Consider the following 23095-nt stretch of genomic DNA (forward strand, 5'->3'; position numbering starts at 1 on the left):
CCTTCGGCATGGTCCCAATTTCTCTGAACCTCAGCTGTTCTCACTTTTGGAGTAGGGATAACTGCAACTTCTCCAGGGGATTGCTATGGATTCAGTAAAAAATATGCAGAGTACTTAGCACAGGTCAGATAAACTGGAACTAGTCCGTGGCATAATTATCATTGGTGTTGCTGACCAAATATTTCAAGCTCTCCTCCCACCAGCACATGCTGATCTGCACCTCCCATCCACTCAACGGAAGTTATATGTGATTTGCTTTGGTCAATGAAATGTTGAGGGGAGTGCATGGTGGGGGGAACCTCAAAAGCTTGTACATGATTTGCCATGCTCCCTTTCTGCCTCTCTAAATGCTAGTGACTGTTGCTTCATCAGTATGGGTCTTGGAGTGAGAAGACATGGAACAGAACCCTGGTCAACCAGGGACTGCGTGTAGCATGAGTAAGAAGTAAGCCTCCTTGCTTGGGGGGTTTTGGTTACCACACTTATCCTGATCATTCTTTACCACCGATAGCAAGAGTTGAACAATTCTAGATTTTTTCCTTCTGGGGCAATCTCAAATTATGCCTCACTCTTAAGAATGATGTAAATCCTGTTGACAAATGCTCTGTAAGAGCCCATTTCGTTTCCATGTTCCTACTTAAGGAGAATTGCCTTGCACTGAAGAATTGCTACAGTTGCAATTTCAGAACTCTTGCAAGACCACCGTCCCTAAATTATTGAGCACTCTACACATTACCAAGAATAGGACTACATTACCATTCAATCCTGCTTAGCACTGCAAAAAGTAAGGTTCCCTCTAGAGGCACCTCTGTCAATCATACTGAACCGCTTGTTGGTTTGGGGGATGTGGGAAAACAAGTTGCCAAGAGCTGTTTTGACACAGGCAAATTCATTTCATTTCTCACTAGAGTGGGATTCAGCCATCCCAAGGTAAAAGTCTCATCTTTTCTCAGCCTCCACACATTTCTCAGCCCTATCATTTACAGGTTAGCATGAGTTCAGTCTCCTGGAATAGCCCATTTCACTTTAAGTGTATGTTAAACTAATATTGACCTTTCTAAAGTAAAACAAAATCTGGCATTTGTGCTCGAAAGACTGAGACAGCAATAGCTGCGGAAAGTAGAGGATTAATCATCTTGGTTTTTTTCTTACTTGGCAACTCTCTCTGGGAATTAGTGATTTTTATACATCTAGCAACGAATATAAGGTGGGTCTGCCTACTTGACTACAGAGGAGCCTGGATCCCTCAGCAAATACCTTCTGTATAATTTGCCCACAGGTTAATTCACACATCTAGATATGGATGTCTCCTTTGACAATGAGTGAGGCAATCAAGAACAGGCACACCGGGACTTGGGTGGGACTGGGCAAGTTGAGGCAATGGGAGTGGTTCTGGGGATGCGCAGGGTTCAGGTTAGACTGCTGGAAAAGGGTGGCAGTGGAGGGACAAAGGAGGCAGACTCAGTGGGAGTGTAGGGCTTCTGGCAGGGAAGGGAGTGTCAGAGCCAAGTGATGTCACCAACGAGGGTACAGACACATGTATGTTCATACATAAATGAGTATGCATAACTGACAGAGACCAGTGCCGTCAATTAAATCCCTTCTTTGGTGTTTGCCTTACAAATCCCAACCCTTTCTTTCCCTTCTCCTATCCTGAACAAACAAACAGAAAACTCTACACTGGGAAGCAATTTCATGAAGGTCCACACATAAGGTTAATATATTTCATCAAGGAAAGCAAACCACATGGCAATAGTTGTTATTGTAATAGAAAATGCATAGCTGTTTGGAAAAATCCAGATCTTTAGTTACTACCAAAGTGAGACAACTGCAGCCCAACTCTTCTGTGAAGAGTAGGACATAAGTATCTGAGATAAATGGATTGTGGGGTCACCCTCTGGGCCCACTTTTCTCTGAGAGTGCCGTGACTTGATCCTGGAGCGTGATTATGCTCGGCACCCAATAGACTTCCTTCTTTGAGGGCACATGGCATGGCCTGCTTCTTAGCAACAACCTTTTCTAGATTATCAAAATTTTCTTCAATAGCCAAGATACCAGGCCTCATGCTACATACCTGTATCCACTCTCTGTAGGAATCTTCTCCTGGCGTCCACCCGTTCTCAGGGTAGTTCAGGCGGGACCGTTCTGCGGACCAGTTGGTGCTATACTGGGAAGAAGCTGAGATCTGGTCAGAATGAATCTCTCCTGACTCCATGCCCAGAGCTTCCATACATTTGAAATCTGAAGGGGGAAAAATGGCCCCATATCATTAAAACAGAGGTGCATTTTCCCTTTTAATCTGTCAGACTAAAGAATTCATTCTGAGGTACACTCGAAGTCTTAAAAGATGACAGCAAAGACTAGAATGTGGCACTTATACTTGCATTTTCATGTCAATGATTTTTAAAAATCATCCCAATGATTAATTAGTTTTCCAACAGAACCCAGTGATCAATTATTTTCTCAACTGGTTAGCAAAAATACTATGTGAAATTTATTAGGAAATGATGGGAATTCTGATTTATTCTCAAAGGTGTTTATATATAGGAATGTCATATAGGTACCTACCATATGGGCATGTTTAAATAAAATTTAAGTAATTAATGATTTCCTTTATGTATATTTACAATTCATATTCAGTGGACAGTAGATTTTAACTCTCAGCCTTTCAGATTCCTTGAGAATGGAACCCAGAGTACCTGCCCCCAGCTCCCTCTGCTTGCATGCCTCCTGCCCAGGCTTGGCCATCGTTATTGACATCATCAGTTTTTATACCAGAGCACAAAGTATCCACCAGGGGTAAACTGTGGTATTATATGGCCCCTATGAGCACCACAGTTTTGCAGAATAAAATAATATTCTCACAGTGAGGACCATGAATCATCAAAACATGTATTCCATTAGGCCCAACATACTCAGCCTGACAATCCTGGGAAATGAGTAATCAGTTTTAGGAAAATATCAATCTAAAGTAGCTAAATTGAAAAAAGCTTAGGAGATTAAATGGAAGAGTCTCAACCATCTGGAAAAGCTCACCAAACCAAAATGAAAAATGTTCTAAATTTTCTGTCATGAAAGATAAGGTTTTATGGCTTAATAAATTTTTTCCCACTGGCTTCATACTTTTAAGCTTAGGTTTGTAGTGTTTATATTACAAAATTAAATTAAATTAATTATTAATATGATTTTGAAATTTAATTGGCCTTCCCCCACCCCATACCATCTGGCAGAGAACATACTAGAATATCCAAAGAGCAGGTCAGCCAAGTACCCCTTGTCCTCTCTTTATATTACTTTCCAACCTGGCAGCTAGAACTTATGAAACACAAAAAATTCATTCTTTGTTCTTTCAGTTTTTTTTTTTTTTCCCCTCAAGTCCTTAAAAGAACCAGAGACTGCAAAAACTTAGAGAAAGGGTTGTTAGTTGAGTTGAATATTTTGAAAGGATCCAAAAATACCTTATCTTTTTTTTTTATGGGAAGGGATAACAGAAATTAAAACTTGCTTCTTTTACATGGAGATCCGTTTCCATTTGTGTAAGTAAGAAAAACACAAATGGCTCCCCACCAGGGTCTCCCACCAAATTGAACCACCCTGCACTGCTCATTCTGTGTGACAGCCATGTCGATGAATTACCTGCAGATTTGTCCCTGTCATCCCAGATCAATGCTCCTCTGTTTACGATTCTCGGGCTATTACACATTCAAGAGAGCAAAGTAGGCTGGCTATATTTCATTTTAAGCAACTGTTTGGCTATTTTCCACTATCTCCCCTAATTTCTGAGGCTCACAATCAGCCTTCTCCTCCTCCACAAACTTACTAAGAAGGCACACTAACTTGTTTCTCCTATTGACATTCATAAAAGCCATTTTAAAGGAGAAAAGCAAACATTTGGCACCCCAATCACCAAATATTCCTTTAGTGTTTCATGTGGCGCAGGTGTATGAGGAGGAAAATGGTTTACCACAGGGCTTTGCAAGATGAATAAACACTGAAACACTGACCTTCTGAGACACTGCTCTGCAAGACACTGTAGTTGGCCGAGAAGCCTTCTTTTGCAATCGCGCTGTCAGTATAGAAAACCATGGATAGAATGCCTGATGAAGAACGGATCCGACCCGGTGTTTTCTGTCCACAGTAACGCCCAATGTGAGGGCCAACTGGAAAGGTGAAAATGCAGACAACATCAAGTGGCTTTTCCCTACAGCAGGTGCAAGAATCACCATTTGCAGACATGGGCCCCAGCAGAACTCGGAAGTGTTTTCTCACTCAAAGCAAGTCTCTCCCCAGTTAACTGGTTTGCAGTGAACATATTGGGCCAGGTTCACGGACAGGATTTGAAAGTGTGCTCAGAAGGGCAATGACAGGCATAACCACTTGGCCCAAGAGCACAGTGGTTTTCAGGAACCAAATCAAAATGCTTGATTCAATTGCAAAGAACGAGATTTGGGCTTTCAAGTGAAATTTGGAATTCATCTCCATGGGCAAATTGTGCACATAGCCCAGGGACGAATGGCCCCAGCCAGGCTGTGATCATCACATCCTCTTGGGCTTACTTGCCCCAGGAGAGATCCTGATGAAGGCTGATAACCTGGTAACCACAGGAGTAGCAAAAGTCTCACCAAGCACTGGGTAATTCCATCTCCTTCCTCATTCCGTTGCTTAGTCCTGAACTCATATTATGTTAAGCATCATAGCGTTGCATAGAGGACAGTGGATCACTTCCTACTCAGTTTTAATCTGAAGACTTGTTGATAATCGCAACAATTTAAAAATTTTAAAAACTACAGATGCCAATAATTTACACATAATAGCAATTTGCAATAAAAATGAAATGAAAATGCCTCTTTCTGACTTCTGTGCCAGTTTTTTCTTTTTTTCTTTTTTTTTTTTTGAGAAAGTCTCCCAAACCTAAGAGAGGTGATGGCATTATACACGTGTCCAATAGCCAAGAGACGGCCCCAAACAGTCATCTGACAGTGCACACTGGGAATAAAATAGTACCAAAGGTGGTGGACCATTTGGAACTCTAACGAATTTGTGTTAGTGTCCAATTGCTATTTGGCTTAAACTAGTCACACCTTTGTTTAGAAGCACTTTTAGGCAAACTTTGGCAATTCATAATTGTAAGTTGTATCGTGGACTATGCAGAAACCTCCTGGGCTTGGAGAATCTTTGTATTCCTTGCCAGATCAGCAGCTAGATAAAAAACAAGTCCCTTTTTCCTTTGTTTTTTTTCATTACACATATGGCAAAAATATACCAGATGGTTTGGGCTTAGAAGGACAATCTGTGTGCACTGTTCTCCCCTCCAAGAAATCCATGGTTCTGTACATTCCAACTAAGAGTTACTGCTTTGTTAAAGAAGGCACAGGAAGGAGATCTTTCCCTGGAGGGATGGACCTCAAAAGGGCCCCCCCCCCCAGAGCATTCCAAGGTCTGTGTGTGCAGCTTAGATTCAGAAGGCAGCCCATAAGGGCCAGCAGAAGCTCCAGGAGTGAGCAAAAAAGTGAACCTCATGAGGCTGACCCGAGAACTGAGCTCTCTGGAGCCTCATGCAGGAGCTGAGTTCCCAAGAGGCAGCTTATCCCAGCGCTCTGATTTTGAGTGTGCAGTTCCTTCACTACAGATTTTCAGTTGTTGGCCAACCATCTTAAAAAAAAAAAAAAAAAAATCAACTAAAAATAAATTAAACCAAAGTGATGTACATATTTGCTGTAGTGCAAAATGGGTTACTTTGAATATCTGGTGTCTTCCTTCCCTAGGGCAGCTGTAAAAAAGTGCCACAAACTCGGTGGCCTAAAACAATGGCTATCTATTGTCTCACAGTTCTGGAGGCTAGAAGTCTGAAATTAAGGTGTCAGCTGGGCCAGGCTCCACGGGAAACCCGTGGGAGAGAATCCTTCCTTGCTTCTTCTAGCTTCTGGGGTTTGCTGGTGATCCTTGGTGTTCCTTGGCTTGTGGACGCATCCTTCAATCTCCAACTCCTCCATCTTCCCTTGGCCAAATCTCCTGTGTCTGTCTGTCTGTGTTTCCTTCCCCTTCTTGTAAGGACACCAGTCATATCGGATCAGGACCATCCCAAACCATTTTGGCCTCATCTTTACTAATAAACATGTCTTCAAAGACCCCATTTCCAAATAGGGTCACAATCGTGGGAAAGGGAGTTATGGGAGTTGAACATGTCTTTTTGAGAGACACAATTCAACCCATGACAACTAGCAATTTTCTTAACTTTTTATGTAACTGGTAACTTCTTGTTCAAAGTAATTGATTTGACTGAATCCAAAGATCTCACTGTCCAGAAACCAAACATTTTGTGTATGTAGACTCTGCCTTACCATGAAGAAAGAAAGGAGAATGAACCTGTTATTGGAGTTGATATAGATTATGTGTAGGGCATCACCTTATCACGGATGATGACTTTGCGTTATGGGAAAAGAATTTTGTTATATTAGGCTTCCCAGTTGGCAGAGGAAAACATCTCAGAAGATGAAACTCCTGCTGTTATTTTTCTCTTTGGCTTTAATCTTGACCTCGATTCTTCTGCAAAAAAATGGTAGTTCTTTGCCATATTTTCTTCATTCCAAACGAAGCTCTATCACTGATTCAATTTTTTTTTTTTCCTATAGCATAGCATATGCCTGAGAGTATCTTTCTAGAGTCACAAACTTGAGTCCTTCTCTCTTCAAAAAGGATCCCATTTCTGGTCTGCAATCTGAAATGGGAGGCTTAGAGTCCATTCATATCTCCCTACCCCCATTTAAATTCCATTATTTTGGTTTCATAATCTTTCTTATCCCTGGGATCATTCTCTGATCATCACAGCCACTCATCTTACCAAGAATGTAAGTGAAGAAGGAAAGCTAGGATGGCTCTGTTCAAGCTCAGGCTGCCATGTCCCCTCCACTGTCACCCAGTTCCTTTGAGGAGCATGGGAGGGGGCTGCTCTTTGAAAGAGCAAACAGAAGAGAACTTGTCTGATGCAGACTCATAATTTAGAGAATCTCTATGACTCACTGGTTTATAATGTTGAAGACAGGCTTGGTAAATCTGCCTTCTGTCCTTCAGAACATTGCCTGCGGACAGCAGCATGCAACTCTCTTTAGGAGCCTCCAAGATACAAGGGTGGAAGGCTTTTCTACTCTAATACAAAGACGTATTGAATTTTCCCAAATAACAGTGAGACCTTAGCCGAGCAAGCTAATGCAATATTGATCTGAGTAAGAGCGGGTGAAGTATGGGTTTCCTTCCCTTGTGCGCACATTTGTGTATTTACGTGAACGCAGCTACTGGATTTCCTATTTCCGTCATTGTGGACCAAAGGCCAAGGGGATGAATGAAAAATGCCAGAAAAATTGAGGAATAATTTATGTGTATTGAACATTTACGCAACATGTGCCAAGTCATGACTTGGAGGAGAGTAGGATTATAATGACTCTGTCTTCTCAGGTGTGAAGGTAATAGGTTACTTCTGCTGTTTAAAAGCTTTATCTGCAATAGGGAATGGTGATACACATTCCTTGTTTCCCATAAATCTCTCCAATAGTTAAAGTCCTGTTTCGTAATTAGACATTTTGGATTTCTGCCATATGTATGTGTGTGTGTGTATGTATGTGTGTATGAGTAACAATCTACTCTAAAAAGCTACTTTTAAAATAAGTCATTTGCATACATAAAAAAGGGAATCATTTCAAAGGTATGAGATACATCATGTACACTTTGCTTAAATTAATAAACATTTTGGTGGAGTATATCTGGAATTCCAAAAATAAACATTGCTATTTTCCCCCAGGAAAAAAATTGTATATTTATATCTATCCCTGTGGCTTCAAAAGCCTAATTTTAGTATTTGAGTAAATACAAGACAAACAGAACTCAACCTAGCTTTCATGAAACTTAACCCTATGACAGTTTGCAATTTTTGGAATGTAGAGCGGCTGCAGTTGCAGCTCCACCCCCAGCCTGGACGGAGGGTTGACTTCATGTGTGCTGCTGTGGTGTGAGCTAAACATGCATGTTTGGCTCCATAATGCAGCCCAAGCCCTTGTGGTATCAACCAGGGCAGCCGTGCTGTGTTCCTGCTGCCAGGCCATGTGTAAACTTCCACAAATTACTTCAGAGTTGCTACTTGAGAATACATAGACCTTCAAAGCAAGTGATGGATGGAGACTTGCGATTCAAACATGCATGCCTTGTATTTTGAGTTTTGGAGTAAACTGCTTTTCTTCAAAGTCAATCTGAATCAATGGGTAGCTTTCAATTACGTAGTCATTTAATTCAATGTTTACGATAAAATGCGACATCAAATCACTTGCTGGTTAAAAGCCTTCAGCGCCTTCTGGTTGTTGTTTTTGGAAAGGATATCAAAGACTAAAAGCAATTCTGCTGGCAGAGGAACTGTTTGCATTGAACTACTATGACAAAAATGTTTCTAGTGCCACGGACAAAAACCCAGGAGGATGCAATCTCTCATTTTGCCCAAAACAGAGAGACCTGTTACACTGACATAGGCTGTGTAAATATGAACAAATATACAAATGCATGTTTCATATTCTAAAGCCAGCCTTCTCTGGGAAAAGTCAAATGCACCATGGTTTAAAACATGGGTGAATTGCAAGGTTGATAACTCTCATTGTTAATTGTTCCTTGCTTCAACTCAGTGCTTTTCTAGAACCAGAAAATTACTGCTTTGAAAAATCCTCGACACTAATAACAACGTGCTTCTTTCTGAAAGTATTCTAAATAAGTTGGTTGATTGGACCTCCTTTTCAGACGTCAATTTAAATGAAAGTTCTAGAGGGGAAGGCTGAAAATTGGGGTGGTGAACAAATAACCCATTATTACATGTCTCAGCTATTGTTACAATATTATTGTAATGTTGTTTTTGTAATTATCGGATTGAATATTTGGAAGTCAATCAGCATTCTGTTTGGGCACATCTCATTACTTAATGAAGGCGTTTCAATAAGATCATCATCACTCTATTTGTATTGTAAAAGAGCAAAGGAGAAACTAAACTAACATCCACTCACCCATTTACCCTGAAGACATTATAAGCTTTCTCTAAACCAGGTTTCTCTCCAATGATGTTTACTACTGAGGAACATACTAAATTGAATTACACTGATAATTTCAAAGTCAATTCAAAGACTAAGGCCATCTCTTTCATGTTATACTTGTTATTCATTCAGCATTTATTTTAAATTCCTTCAATGTGATGATAATATATGACATCATTTCATGGATGGTCACACATCTCTAACTATAGGGCTTGTAAGAACTTCCAAGCCTCCCTTCCTGATCTGTGTAGCTTATGTTCTCTAGAGAAAACTTAATATTAAAGCAGACTAGACACAAGACAAGCAATGCAGCTGCAACAGATTATTTGATATTATCTCCCTTTGTTCAGAATTTGAGGGTGTTATTTTTGCCATTCACCTTCTAATTCACAAGGATTAAATGGAAAACTTTTGTTTAGATGTCCACATGGCTCCATCCCCCTATCTCCTTCAAATCTTTGCACAAATGTCCCTTTCTTAATCTGACCATCCTATGTAAAATTTCAACCCAAATAACCCCTCCTCTAACCCTACCACCTGCTCTACTTTTCTTTTCTTTTTTTTAAATATTGCATGCCTCACCGTGTAACAGTCTCTCTGCATAATTCACTTGTTTATAATGAGTATTTTTAATGCCTGATTCCTCGTGGCTGAATTTTTCTCTGTTTTTACTTTTTGCTTGTTTACTAAGTGCTTAGAAAAGTGCCTGATACATGATAGGGGCCTGATAAATATATTTTTTAAATGTTTGAAGAAATTTAGATGATAGTAACAATGAATATAAATGATGCACTGAGGTGGTTCAAATTGTCAAAGATGAAAATCCCCTAGAGGGCAGACAGGTAATCTGTGTAAATTAGGAATGCCCAAACATTCTCACCCTTTTCTTAGATTTCCAAACTTTTTGGCAGCATATAATGGATGCGTATTTAACCCTTTAAATTTTTTCCGATCCTTATTCTTTCTGGTCTCTGCATCTGTGAGAAGAGAGGGTTGATTAAATTGCTCTCTAAAATCTCATCCTGTGACATGTATCAATTAATGCCCAGTAGGTAGGTCAGTGAAGATGAACAAAATACTTTAGTCAAGAAAACTAAGGTTTGGTACCAATTGTGTCCCCAAACTAGGGATGAGACCTTGCATACTCTTTCCCGGCCTCAGCTTCCTTATCTATTAAATGAAGTTTCTTTTGAGAGCAAACATTTCATCACTGCTTTTTTGAGGTTTTTTTGTTTGTTTGTTTAAATGATGCACGAACTCCCAACTACAACACTTATAAAAATCCTGGTGCCCTTCCCCCAGGCCGTCCCCTTCTGGGGATACTTCCTGTCATTCTTACCATCAGGGAATCCATCCCAGATTTCTAGCCGGTCATAGCGACAGAACATCCCCCCTGGAGCATTTGAGTCAGGCTCCAGGTCAAAGCTTTCAAATTCCAGGATAATCTCTGACATCTTTGGTGCAAAGATAATATAAGTGCATTCTAGGCTGTTGGGATATTTCTCAGGGAAACCGGGAGACTTTATCATTCCACTGGGTGTTGTGTAGTTCTGGGAACATTCAGGACCTATGGGAAAAAGAGAAAAAGGAACAAAGTGAAAATTCCACTCAAATGGCTTCACCAAGAAATAACTTGATCAAAGACAAGACATCATTCCAAGAAAAGCCAACCATTTTAATTACTGTCCCAATCACTCATTATTCAGCCTTTTTCATATTGGTGATAGGTATGGAAAATCAACTTCAGATTTATTGTGTTCTCCCTTGTTTTCCATTTGTGTGGAGCAATTAAAAAACTTCTGCTGTAGCAGAGGGAAAAAAAAACTGACAAATATAAAATCATGTGGGAACAATGAATGAGTAAGCTGCAGAAATCTCGACAGAGCCCTAGAGAAATAATTATAGCCCCTTCAAGCTTACATCTTTAAATCTTGAAGCTGACAGGCCTTTATTGGTGAAACAGAACATTTACTAAAGCAAGCGGGTGAATTCAGTGGAGGGAGTGTGGGTTTCAGATTCCTACACCAGCGACGCAGTAACTCTGCCAGATGTGACCTATGCCTCTTTGACAAACTAAATGTGAAAGGTAATTCGTACATGTACCCAGGGCGAGTGACTCATTCCGAGTGGTGTTGACACAGGTGTGCCGGGCAAGTGTGCTGTTAGTGGGGACCCGACAAAGTGTGATTACAGCCCTGTTGCTGGAAGCCACCTAATATCAATGTTGACATCCTAACCTTCCCCAAAGTATCAGACACTCTACAATAAAACTGTTTATTGTGAAAACGTTGTCAGTAAGGGTTAAAAAATACACATGTACGTATATGTAGTGTACCTATTTATAGTGTATATAATTTTAGTGACTGTTCAGTGTTATCAAGACTTTGCAAGCTATTGTGATTTCTAATTTAAAAACTGTCAAGGGCAGACACTTATTGCAACTTGACTTCATGGCTGTGAATGGTCACAATTTCAATTCATGGTACCCAGCTCCGGATAGGATGGTATTCACTTCACAATTCAAATATGCTCATCCACACAGGCTCCTAAGCATGTGAACTCATCACTACCACCATCACCACCACCACCACTGCCACCACCACCACCACCACGGCCACAGCCACTGCCGCTGCAGCTGCCATGATTTTCAAATAGTTAAATTCAAGGCTCTGTGTGAATCAGAGTTGAGTGACTCTTTTGAATCTCAGGATCAAACTTGGGGATGCTCAATGTAATAATTCTTTCCCTTGGACATTAAACTGAGATTTTGCCCACTTTTGTGACTCCTTCCTGTCTCAATGGGTGGGCTCACCCTTGATTAGACTGGCTTCAAATACCTAATCAACTCAGTTCTGGTTAAAAAGTTAGTAATATGGCATTTTACCAGGTCAATTCCAGACAGAGGGATTCTGCAATGTGCTGTATCATTTATAATCTGTTTCTGAGTTACTTGGTGGTTTGCAAGATAACCAGGCTAACTGAAGTGTTCAAGACCCAATGGGTATACATGATATTGGGAACCCTTTAGTATCCGACTTCCAAAATGCAGGAACAGTGACATTGGAGACCTCCAATCCTCTCCCTGGAGCAAAAAAAAATTATATGGTTTGAGCATGTCCTTGTAAGGCAAAGTACGCAGCTTGGTTTAATGCAGATAGTAATTTTTCTTCTCTTGAAAAAAAAAATGAAGTTGTCCAGATGAGATTAAGACTTAATAAAAGGGAGAAGGAGGGAAATGACAGGAACTAAGAGCATAATTTCAAAGCAGAATGAATTGTCATGCTTTTGCCATGCCCTTGCCATGTCAAATACCTTTGGAAGTTTGACAATCTTCTAATGAATTTTGAGAGCACTTGATGGGGGGAATTCATGGGGTAATGGCAAGAGGACTGATTGAGTATCAGGAGGTACAAACCTCTAGTCCTCCCCTGCCATTAACCTGCTGCATCGCCTTGTTTGGTCTTCAGATTCTGTGTATAAGGAGTGGGTGATGGGCATTAGGGTTTCAAAACCAATCCTTTCCATCTCCAAGATTCTGTAGTTTACTATTTCATCCATGAACTCCCCAGAATTTCTTTAAGTATTTTGCTTCCTTATTGCTGAATAAATCTGCCACAATTGAGCAAGCACTTCCCTCAAAGGACAATGGCAGGGATGGGTTAAGGAATCTGGTGGTGAGGACCCAGTGATGAACAGAGAGGTGAGGGCTTCCCGGCCCTGTGTGCATGGGAGTGAACGAGCTGCTCGGGTGAGAGCTGCACACACGAGCTCTGGGAGCTGGTGAACTCTGTGATTTTGAAGCTATTTGTGAGACTAAGAGAATGTGGCTATAAAAATGCCATGTTTAGTTCTAAAAGACAGTAAGGATGGATCATAGCAAATAGTTAAATCCTCTATTTGGAATTATTATTAAATGTACAGACTCATTCAAATAGCATTTATCAAGTGTGCCAGTTTGAATGTATTATGTCCCCCAAATGCCATTATCTTTGATGTAATCTTGTGTGGGCAGACCTATCAGTGTTAATTAGACTGTAATTCTTTGAGTGTTTCCATGGAGATGTGCCCCACCCAACTGTGGGTGATGACTCTGATTGGATGATTTCCATGGAGGTGCTGGCCCTCCCATTGGGTGGGTCTGATATATAAGATCAGACAGAAGGAGCAAGCTGCTACAGCCAAGAGGGACACTCTGAAGACAGCACAGGAGCTGCAGATGAGAGACAGTTTGAAGACAGCCGTTGAAAGCAGACTTTTGCTCCGGAGAAGCTGAGAGAGGACAAATACCCCAAGAGCAACTAAGAGTGACATTTTTGAGGAACTGCAGCCTAGAGAGGAACGTCCTGGGAGAAAGCCATTTTGAAACCAGAACTTTGGAGCAGACGCCAGCCATGCGCCTTCCCAGCTAACAGAGGTTTTCCAGACACCATTGGCCATCCTCCAGTGAAGGTACCCGATTGCTGATGTGTTACCTTGGACACTTTATGGCCTTAAGACTGTAACTGTGTAACCAAATAAACCCGTTTTTATAAAAGCCAATCCACTTCTGGTGTTTTGCATTCTGGCAGCATTAGCAAACTAGAACATCAAGCCATCAATTATGCTCTCAATAACCACCTGCCCACAGACAACTGTGACAGCTTCTTCCAGCATTTGGATTTGAGCTTGTGTGATCCAAGCCAAAGGGAGGGAAAGAGGAAGTGTTGTAGGTGGGGAAGCTTGGATTTCCTGGAGAGATTTCCTTCGGTAAATGGGAATAGCTTTAGGGCTAGCGGCCCAAGGTTTCAGCATCTGGGAAGAGACACGTAGACAGGGAAGGTGGGTACCTGGGAAGAGCATTAGGTTGCCCCAGGGTGGCTCTGGGAAGAACCAGAAGAGGTGGAGACTGGCCAGACTCTAGAGATGGCTCTAGAAATGCAGTCCCAGAGATGCAGAAATTGTCTAAATCTCCCTTAGAACTGTAAGCTAGTACCTGAAAATTTGCAGGTCCACAAGTGAAAGATTAATTTCCTACTTGCATTAAACTATGTTTAGTATCACTCATGTGCTTTGCAGAAACTTAAAATTGCTGCACCTTGAATGAAGTGCTGTATTCCCAGAAGAACATATGTTCATGGATTATTTCACAGCATCATTAACTGGCTTTTGAAGGAACAAAAGTTCATGAGCCTGTTCATATATACACAAATATGTTACATTAGTTAGTGAATGACTATTTATGAAGTATCTATTAGAACTACATTATAGGGAAATAAAAAAGCAAGGGAAATAGAAAAACAAAATGTGTGTCCTTTGCATTTTTCAGGTGGTACCCATCTAATTGGGAAATGAAACGTGCACATGAAGAAATGTGAAAACATTTAGGGGATACGTATTGATGAGTGGGCTATGTATGTGTGTGAATAGAGTTGTGTGCACACAGTATGTATATATGTGTTTGTATATGTATATACAACTTGATACAGTATAGAAAAAAGAAAAGCAGAATAAGGAGCTTCTGAGATTTAGATTCTACATTTAGAGTCAGGTTTCCAAAGAGGTAAGGAATACAAACTGGAAGAGAGCAAGGGCTATGACATTTGAAGGCACCAGCGTTATCCATAATAACTGTAACAACTATTATCTGTCGGACGCATCTGCAGCGACAGGCACCACTACGTGTTTTCCATGTTTGCATTTCAACTGATCTTCAGACAAGGTGTGCTGGGGATTGTTATCCATTTTTCAGACAAGGAGACCAAGACTCTAAACATCCTCATAATAGCCAGAAACAGAATTAAGATGCAAATCCAGGTCTGCTGGACTCTGAGTGCACTCTCCTGAGTTGGGAGCTGGGCAAGGCTGGGCAGCTATAGGAGTTGAAGACGGAGAATTGCAGGGAGCAGCTGATGTCAAGCCTAGGCTGGGCCACTGAAGCTCAGCACACGAGGCAATGGAGACAAGCTTTAAGCAGGTGGAGGGCAGTCCTTGATGGCTGTTAGGGAAGCTGTGTAGAATAAAGTAACCCGGGGACAGCCACAACTGGGTTCTATTTGGCTAGAGCAGTGGACATGGAAAGGAAGCCCTGACTTCCTGGGACCTCTGGATGAAAATTCAAAAGAAGTAGAGGCTGTATCAGATACAGGGCGTCAAAAAGAGAAAGAACAAAGTAAGACTTCAAGTCCCAAGGAAGTTGTTGGAGAGCAGGGTGGAAAGACTGTGGTACTTCTGAGACTAACAGAGATGGAGGGAGCTGAGTTCGTTTGGCAGGAAAGTGGAGAATTCTTAATGTCTTCCTGACAGAGCTCTCTCTTTTCTCTTTTGAACATCTTCAATCTTTCAGAAACACTTAGAAGGAAAGGCTATTCTTAACCCCTTTGAGACACTTTTTTTCTTTTGGTAGTGCTGCCTGCAGGCAAGCAAGCAAACTTAGATGTATGTTTACATATATACACATACATGTATAATATGATTCCTACAACATGTCAAACAGGTTTCAACACAGGAAATTATGTACATTGCCATCTGTATATATGATGTCATATATATACTATTATTTATATTAAAGGTTTTCTAAGTATGTGTTTAGATACATTTGTGAGGAATGTGTTCTCAATCTATCCACATTTATAGTGGATAGGGCCAGATTTCTTTACCATTTAAGAATTTGTATCAATTCTCCAGAAGTTGTTCCTGATGATACTCATTTTCTTCTTTTCATTATTCTCAGTTGTTGTCAACCTAGAAGACCTTAGGCTTTTGTAATTGGTGTGGTTAGACTTTTTCCTACTAAAAAAAGAATGCTCTTTCTCCTATTTTCAAGGAAAAACATTCAAATTTGACGCCTCTGTCACTAGATCTGTCCCCCACTCATTAAAAAAAGTAAATAGATGTACTTTCTCCATACATCAGGTACTTTTCCTTTGTTTCAAAGTACTTTCCAACATTTTGTAATGGGTATATATATATATGTATATACATAAAATGAAAAGATGACAGCATTCTCCTCTGTCTTTCTTTTCACTGTCCTTTCGTGAAATCAAACAATGTAATGGACATTTAGCCATATTGTTCTATTATAAGTTATTCACTCACCTCTCTTGAAAATTTCATAACGAATGGAAAATCCTGCACCATGTGTCTCATAATCAGAGACAAATCTGATAAAAAGAAATGGCCCCGAAGACACAACAGGAGAAGGGGCGATCTTTCCACAGAACTTTCCCCATAAGCGCCCATTTGCGTTATCTCCATCGATGACTTCCACGTAGTCGTACCTTGCGCATGAAGAGGGAAGGAAACGTTAGGTAGGTGAGAAAGTCCTTTTAATTTCAATAATTGAGCAGCCAGCATGACCCAGCACAGACTGTCAGGGAAAAAAAGGGGGCCGTCTGCATTTACCACTGCACTACATGGAGGGAAAAAAGAATCTAGCAAAATGAAATAATTAAAATGGACTACATCATGTCTGTATACATCATCTGGCATCACAGAACTATTAAGAATAATGGTGTCCATTATACTGGCAGACAATGTCAGTTAAAGTAACCAATTAACAAGAAAAAGAAAAATCTCATGAGCACAATTATTACTGAATTGTGTTCCTTTGTCTAGGGTGGTGGGGCGTCGATACATAATGCTATCCATTCTTTTCAAACTGTGAAGTTCTTTTATGAATTCAAAATGTCTCCTCGGCTGGAGCACTCCATGAACAATACTTTGATTTCTATGAGTGACCCTCTCAACATATGGCCACAGAATAATAAACAGATTCTTTACTATTTAACTCAATTCCACAAACTCCAGACTTCTTAGAAAAAACTCTCTCAGTATCCATAGCCCATCCTTAAAACAGAGATCATCTTCCCCCAAACAACTCTCAGATAATAGCACATTATTTCTCCAAAATAGAAGTTTTTTAAAAATGGAAAGTAACTTTGTTTACACCCAGCAGTCCGAATTATTAAAAGAATATCTTTGTTTGACAAAGGAAAATGACACGCTTGAAATTGCCAAAGTGATGTGATTAAAAAAAAAAAATTAGGCTTAACAGTGATACACTAAGGATGCAAATGATAAGTGAAGGGAAAATATTATTCTAAAGATTGCACTGAGGGGACAGATACACTCAGACTTTGTCCCTAAAAGGTAGAAAACCATCACCAACAAGTAACATCCCCCAGGAAAATAGAAAGGTTTTTGTTTATTTGGTGTGATACATATCTTAGTATCTTGCTCTGTCCTCTCTTTTATTTGCCAAGTCACCTAGGAGCCAGATAATCTGATTTGTCTTCCATTTTTCTTCTGGAACTGATGTGAAAAAATTACAACCCATTCATTTGAAACCTTTATTTCTGTGTTTAACTTGGTTCAAAAGTCCTGGGATGTATTAATTTCAGGAATGGCTAAAATATGGCAGTAACATAAACAGTATCTGGCAATTTAAAAGAGATCAAAGTGGGGCAGATCTTCATGATGACCAGTGTCATCTTAAACCATCCCTTTTCAAACTGTCCAGGACATATTAGTTATGTTTATATAAGAGTCTCAGGAGACAACTGTAGAGATGATATCACTAGTTAAAGTGGACAGCTTAGGGCTCTTTAAATTAAAAATGACATTACCTCATCAGTTAAAATTGTGTGCCAGCTTTGTGTATATCAAGAAGAAAATAAAGCTGACATTGATGGAACTGAGCATTAGCATATGTGAATTATTGAATTAACTGCATTTTCTCGGCTGCATCTGATGTTCCCAGTAGTAATCGCTTGGCCTGCTAGCATCTCTGTCCCTTTTCAAAACTCTGGAAATGCCCGGAGGAATTGTTCATTTCTCAATACTTTGGAAGATGCTTTGCATGTTAAAAGGAGGAGGAGGAGGAGGAAAAGTAAAAGACCAGGAGGAGGAGGAGGACGAAGAAAGCACTTATATTCAAAATCCTAACTAGCCTTTTACATTCAACTGGGGGCAGCTGAAGAACGCCATGGCCGTATTCATGTGCGCCTCAGAAGTGGGCATTGATGGGGTAATTCCTTTGATCTCCACTGCTTCTGGGACAGGACAGGTCTGTGGGTTTGCCCCACGCTGCCTTATAATTTAAAAGGGATTTGAACTGTTGACTGTTTTGGCTGCTGTGCATCCAGCTCCGCCATATAGGCTTTTTTATTTGAATCCTGACATGATCTGAATACTAAGTGGCAAAATCCTAGTGCATTTTGCCTTCTGGTCACAAATGAGAGGTCGGTCCAGCATTCTGAATTGCCAAGGGCATTCGGGCCAGGAGACCTTTCTCCCAGGTACTAGAGAACTCAGCAAATGCAGGGGTGGGGAATTGCAAGGGAAAAAGAAGCTCGTATTTGAATTCACCTATCCTCCAACGGTAAATACTAGGCTCTCCTCTTGGCAACAGTGAAAGCTACTTTTTAGAGGGAGAGGGATTAGAATCCCTTCCCAGCAAGTGATAAGTCATTGCATCGTTAAGTGCCAATTTTAGGAAATTGAATTATTCAGAGGATACAATAGCTTGCATTTGTAAACTGGAATGCTGCTATCATTTTAGCACTTCCCTTCGAAGTGCCATCCAATAGGGCCCCAAAGAGTGTCACAAATAGCAGTTCGTGTAAATATTCAGGAGGGTGTGTGCGAGTAGCTTGCAAAGAGTGGTATTGCCAAAGAAGTTAAGAAAGCAGCTTTCACCTCCCTCTGGAGTTGATACCAGTTCCACTCCATAAGTTTCTCACTGGCAAACATGGTGCCAAGAAGCCAGGAATGCAGCTGGTGTGCCAGCCTCCCTCTCTGGAAACTAAATGTGTCGCCACAGCAACGCACCCAGCCTGCATTGGCCTGAGGCCCAGGATACTGAGTTTGCAAATTTCCATCCCCCAGCTGGCTGCGCATTGCTCTGTTACCGCTGCCAGTGGGGCCGATGCTGCATTTCTGGGAATGTCAAGAGTCCCCTGGAAGCAGGAGCAGCAGAGACAGGCAAAGGGGAAAGCGAAGGCTTTCCTCCTGAGCCCACGTGCTCCAGATGTTAGCAGAGAGCGGGGGGTTGCATCTGAGGAATCTGATGTGTACAAGCTAAAGGTGACACCTGCTCCAGGTGACAAGGAGGCCAGGTCGAGTTCCAGGGGCCTGGGAGCTGGGCCTCTCCTCCTTACTCACAGGGCAGATAAAGGAAAGGCTGTCCCTGTGCCTCGCCTTCACCACTTCTCATCATGGGAATTTAAATGTAATATGGATTTTAAAAAATATTCCAAGGACAGCCAAGCTCTACTCCCACGTCTTTTCTGAAATCTTCTACCGTCAAGCTTTCCCTTTCTGTACTATTAATTGGAAAGTGGGCATACATTTACTGGGAAGTAATGCAAAGATAGATCTCTATCTAACCCGTTTGCAATTAAAATGGTTTTGGTTTTAGTGTGTAACACATTGGTGCAGCTCTTTTTACCCACATTGTCCCTGGCTTCAGAATCCAAGTCCTTTCAGCTAAAGGACCACACCTTTCATATCACCAGCCCTCACCGTACCTAAGTTACATGTGGATGGCGAAAACATTTTGAATCCTAAAGGTAATCACGAATTAGGTTTCCCATAAGAGTGATAAAAGAATAAAGATTTCCTTCTACGGATTCTTGTGAGGAATTCTGTTGGTTTTCGAAAGTTTGAATTATGGTTTTAGGAAAATGGCCAAATAGGGGGAAAGTGATGGGAAAATGAGAAATGCGTTCAGTCACAAAAGAGCGGTTTCAGGGTCTTTGTAAGTATGCAGTGCAGAATAGACAGATAGCGCACTTTACTTAAGTCAGGTTTTCTCTCGTGACCCCTCACTCTGTATGTTGGAACCATTAATGGAAAGAAAGCTAATCCCCTGCAGGGTGGTTGTCTGATATGGTGAGCTACTGTTCTGCCCCTCAAGGCTTCTGGATATTCTCGCATTATTGGGAGGCGGGATTTCACCTGGTGGCGTCTTTTTAAACTCTTTCCAGGAGGCTCTACCCCCATGTGCATAAATACATTAATAATGGAGAAACATAATACTTGACATCATAAATCGGAGTGAGAAATTATGCCGGCCAACATAATTTTCACCTGTAGAAATGTGTTTCTTTGGATCTTTGGTTTATTTTGCACAAGGTTCTAATAGCTATCCCAACTGAACAACCTGTAAACGATTAGTCTGCTCCTGTCCAAGAATTACCTTACATATCCTGCAAAAGAGAACAGATTTTTTTTTTCCCAGAGTGTTTGAAAGAGGATTTGGAAATAAAAATATACACCAATGGAGCTAGGAGGATCTGATTAGTCTGCATCCGTGTTACTGGGTGATTTTACACGAGATTCACTCTCATATAGTTCTGCATCTGGCTTTTGTTCAGTGTTCTAACCAAGGTGTATGAAAAGCCTTACAATGTTCATAGCTTCTCATTTACTAATTTCACTTTTTTTAAGGAATTTATTCTAAGGGAATAATCAAAAATATTTGATTGCAAAAAGTATGGCCTGAAGCTCTATTTGTAATAATAATAAAAAAAACAACAAAAGAAATAAGGAAGAAAGGTAGGGAATGAGAAGGAATGGTGAAGGAAATTAGGTACATTTATGTGATGGAATATCATATAGCCATTAAAAATCACATTCAGCAGAAAGTTTTTTTAATAACATATGAAAAAATGCTTAAGATAGAATAAGTTAAACAACAGAATATAAAACTGTCTATATAGTATATTCTCAATTCTTATTCCTATGCAGAAAAAGAACCAGAAAGAAGTATGCCAAACTGTTAGTAGTGGTTATCTCTGGTTAGTGAGATTAGGTGCTTTATTCATTTCTCTATTTTTCAAAAGTTATACAAGTGTTCCTTTGTAATCAGATAAAAATTATTTTGTAAAGCATTAACTAACATATATATAAACTCATATACATATGAATTCTAAATATCATAAGCTCTTGTTTATAATATATGTATGGATATATATATACTGTACATTAACAAATCAATACCTGATTGCCTAAGATAATTTTATAACTATTGGTCAGAAAATACTACTTTCATGATGTTTTATTTGGAAGTAAACCAAAAGCTTTGCTTAGTTAATGGGCGTCCTCATTCCAGAAAAGGGAAGCAGTGGGTTTAAGACACACACCCAGGTAATTTGCACCCTCTCAACATTGCCTGCTTTTGCACATTTCATGCCAGTAACTGCCCTTCTTACTCCCTTCCACCCATGAATTTGTTGTTGGGGTTGTGGGCCATGGGCATGGCCTTATTTATTTTACAATGAGTCATTAGCTACAGGTTATTCACTTTTTCAATGGTTATCGTTGCTAGAAAAGTGCCACTTCAACTGATACCTCACTGGTTTTCCTTAACTATTTTCTTAGGGTTGTGCAAACAAACATGTTGGCATGTGCAAAGATACAGTGCACACGTGTGTGTATGTGACTGTGTGTGTTTGAGGCTGCATGTGTGTGTGTGAGAGAGAGCGAGATTGGGCTTAAGAGTTTTCATGTTTCAGTGTGACCACCGGATGGGCTGTGGGCTCTGGCTGGGTGTCCAGGGACCCAAGCACCCAGGCCTGTCCCAGGCAGGTGCTGGAGTGGTGCTAAACTGTGGGGGTCATTTCATCTTTTCCCTGGTGGCAGCATCTGGGGCTTGAAAGGGGGGCAGCCCCAGGGGAGGCTGGGGCAGGGCCTGTTTACAGAGGCCCATGCCCTCCCCACAAGGAGCGCCTGTGAAGGGCAGCCCCTCTGACCACCACCAGGGAGAAGCCAGCCTGGTGCACCCCTCCAGGACTCAGCCCAAGGGGCCCAGATGCAGAGCAGGTTAGTGGGCCCGGGCCCAGGGTTCTGCCAGAGAATCCCCAGGACTGCTCCAGAGCTCCAAAGAAGCCAACTCCTAGCCTGTGGCCAAACGCTAAACTTCCATGAAAGCCATTTCAAATCTATACAAAATTACAAGATTTGCACCATTGACAGAATATTGCTTTGTTTATCATATTACCATATCCCTCTGAAGGCTTGTTCCAAGTTGATAAAGTAAATTTGTCCTTTCTTAAAATAAAGTCAAATATTTTTCCTAAATGCCTTAGTTTGCCAGGGCTTCTAACACAAATACCACAAACTGATTGACTCACGGTTTTGGAGGCTGGACGTCCACCGTCAAGGTTCTGAAGTCTGCCGGGTTCTGGTGCAGGCCGGCTGGCCGTCCACCCAGCCTCAGCCGCCTCTCCTCTCTCCCCTGGCATCTATCCCTCCTGCTCTGGCGTCTGTGTTTCTGTCTGCATTTCCTCAGCTTATAAGGTCTTCAGTCATTTGGGATTAGGGCCCACTCTGTTGTAGTCTGACCTCATCTTAGTAGGATCTGCTATGATCCAGTTTACAAACGAGTCTGCAGCCACAGAACTGAGGACTAGAACTTGAGCCTTTGTAGGAAACATCATTCAATCTACCACCGTATATGTGTGTATGTGTGTGTATGTGTGTGTGTGTTTCCTATATACATTCTGTGCATTATAAGCAGGAAAATACTCTCCAAGTGTGTGAGTAGCAGGGTTGTAGGATGTTAGCCTTCGATCTGGGACTCAATTTTACTTGTTAAAACTTTTTTAAAACTCAGTTTTTCTGACTTCTCTTTTAGTAGTCTCTTCAATACACCCCTACAGTCTGACTTCTAACCTGTACGATTCCCAGTTCTAAATTTGGAATATGTTGATGTGTCTTTGCTCCAAGCAATATACTGTCGACATTACCAGGGTGCAAGACACCATTTTCTCTCTTGGGGTAACTATCTATGACCTCTTGGTATCCCCATTCATTTGAGTAGGGGAATGATTATTTTAGAAGCTCTTCTGTTTTCCCAGCCTTGGGTGCCTTCACCAATTTTACCACCCAAATTGAGGTTCCATCTCTGAGTAGATTAAGGGCCTGAAGTTTTTGCTGCCTGCAAAACCTGAAAAGAGCACATCTTCCAAAGCACAGGGATTACACCCTGGGCTGGTGGAGCTCTTGCAGCACAGCCTGAGCCTCAAGAAACCAGAGCAACGTTGCTAAGTGGA

At 41.0% G+C, this 23095-nt stretch overlaps 1 protein-coding gene across 4 annotated transcripts in view; it reads right to left on the reverse strand.

The window, feature by feature from the left end:
* Nucleotides 1-23095, reverse strand: part of NRP1 (neuropilin 1) — a 139084-nt gene that overhangs the window by 66819 nt on the left and 49170 nt on the right. For all 4 annotated transcript variants that reach the window (XM_037835589.1, XM_037835588.1, XM_037835591.1 and 1 more), the window contains exons 3-6: nucleotides 16137-16318; nucleotides 10402-10629; nucleotides 4005-4160; nucleotides 2075-2241 (exon numbers count right to left, since the gene is read on the reverse strand). In XM_037835589.1, coding sequence (XP_037691517.1) covers nucleotides 2075-2241; nucleotides 4005-4160; nucleotides 10402-10629; nucleotides 16137-16318 — 733 coding nt within the window. The remainder of the gene's footprint in view (nucleotides 1-2074; nucleotides 2242-4004; nucleotides 4161-10401; nucleotides 10630-16136; nucleotides 16319-23095) is intronic.

Source organism: Choloepus didactylus, chromosome 5, assembly GCF_015220235.1.
Source record: "Choloepus didactylus isolate mChoDid1 chromosome 5, mChoDid1.pri, whole genome shotgun sequence".
In the NCBI taxonomy this organism is placed as follows: Eukaryota; Metazoa; Chordata; class Mammalia; order Pilosa; family Megalonychidae; genus Choloepus; species Choloepus didactylus.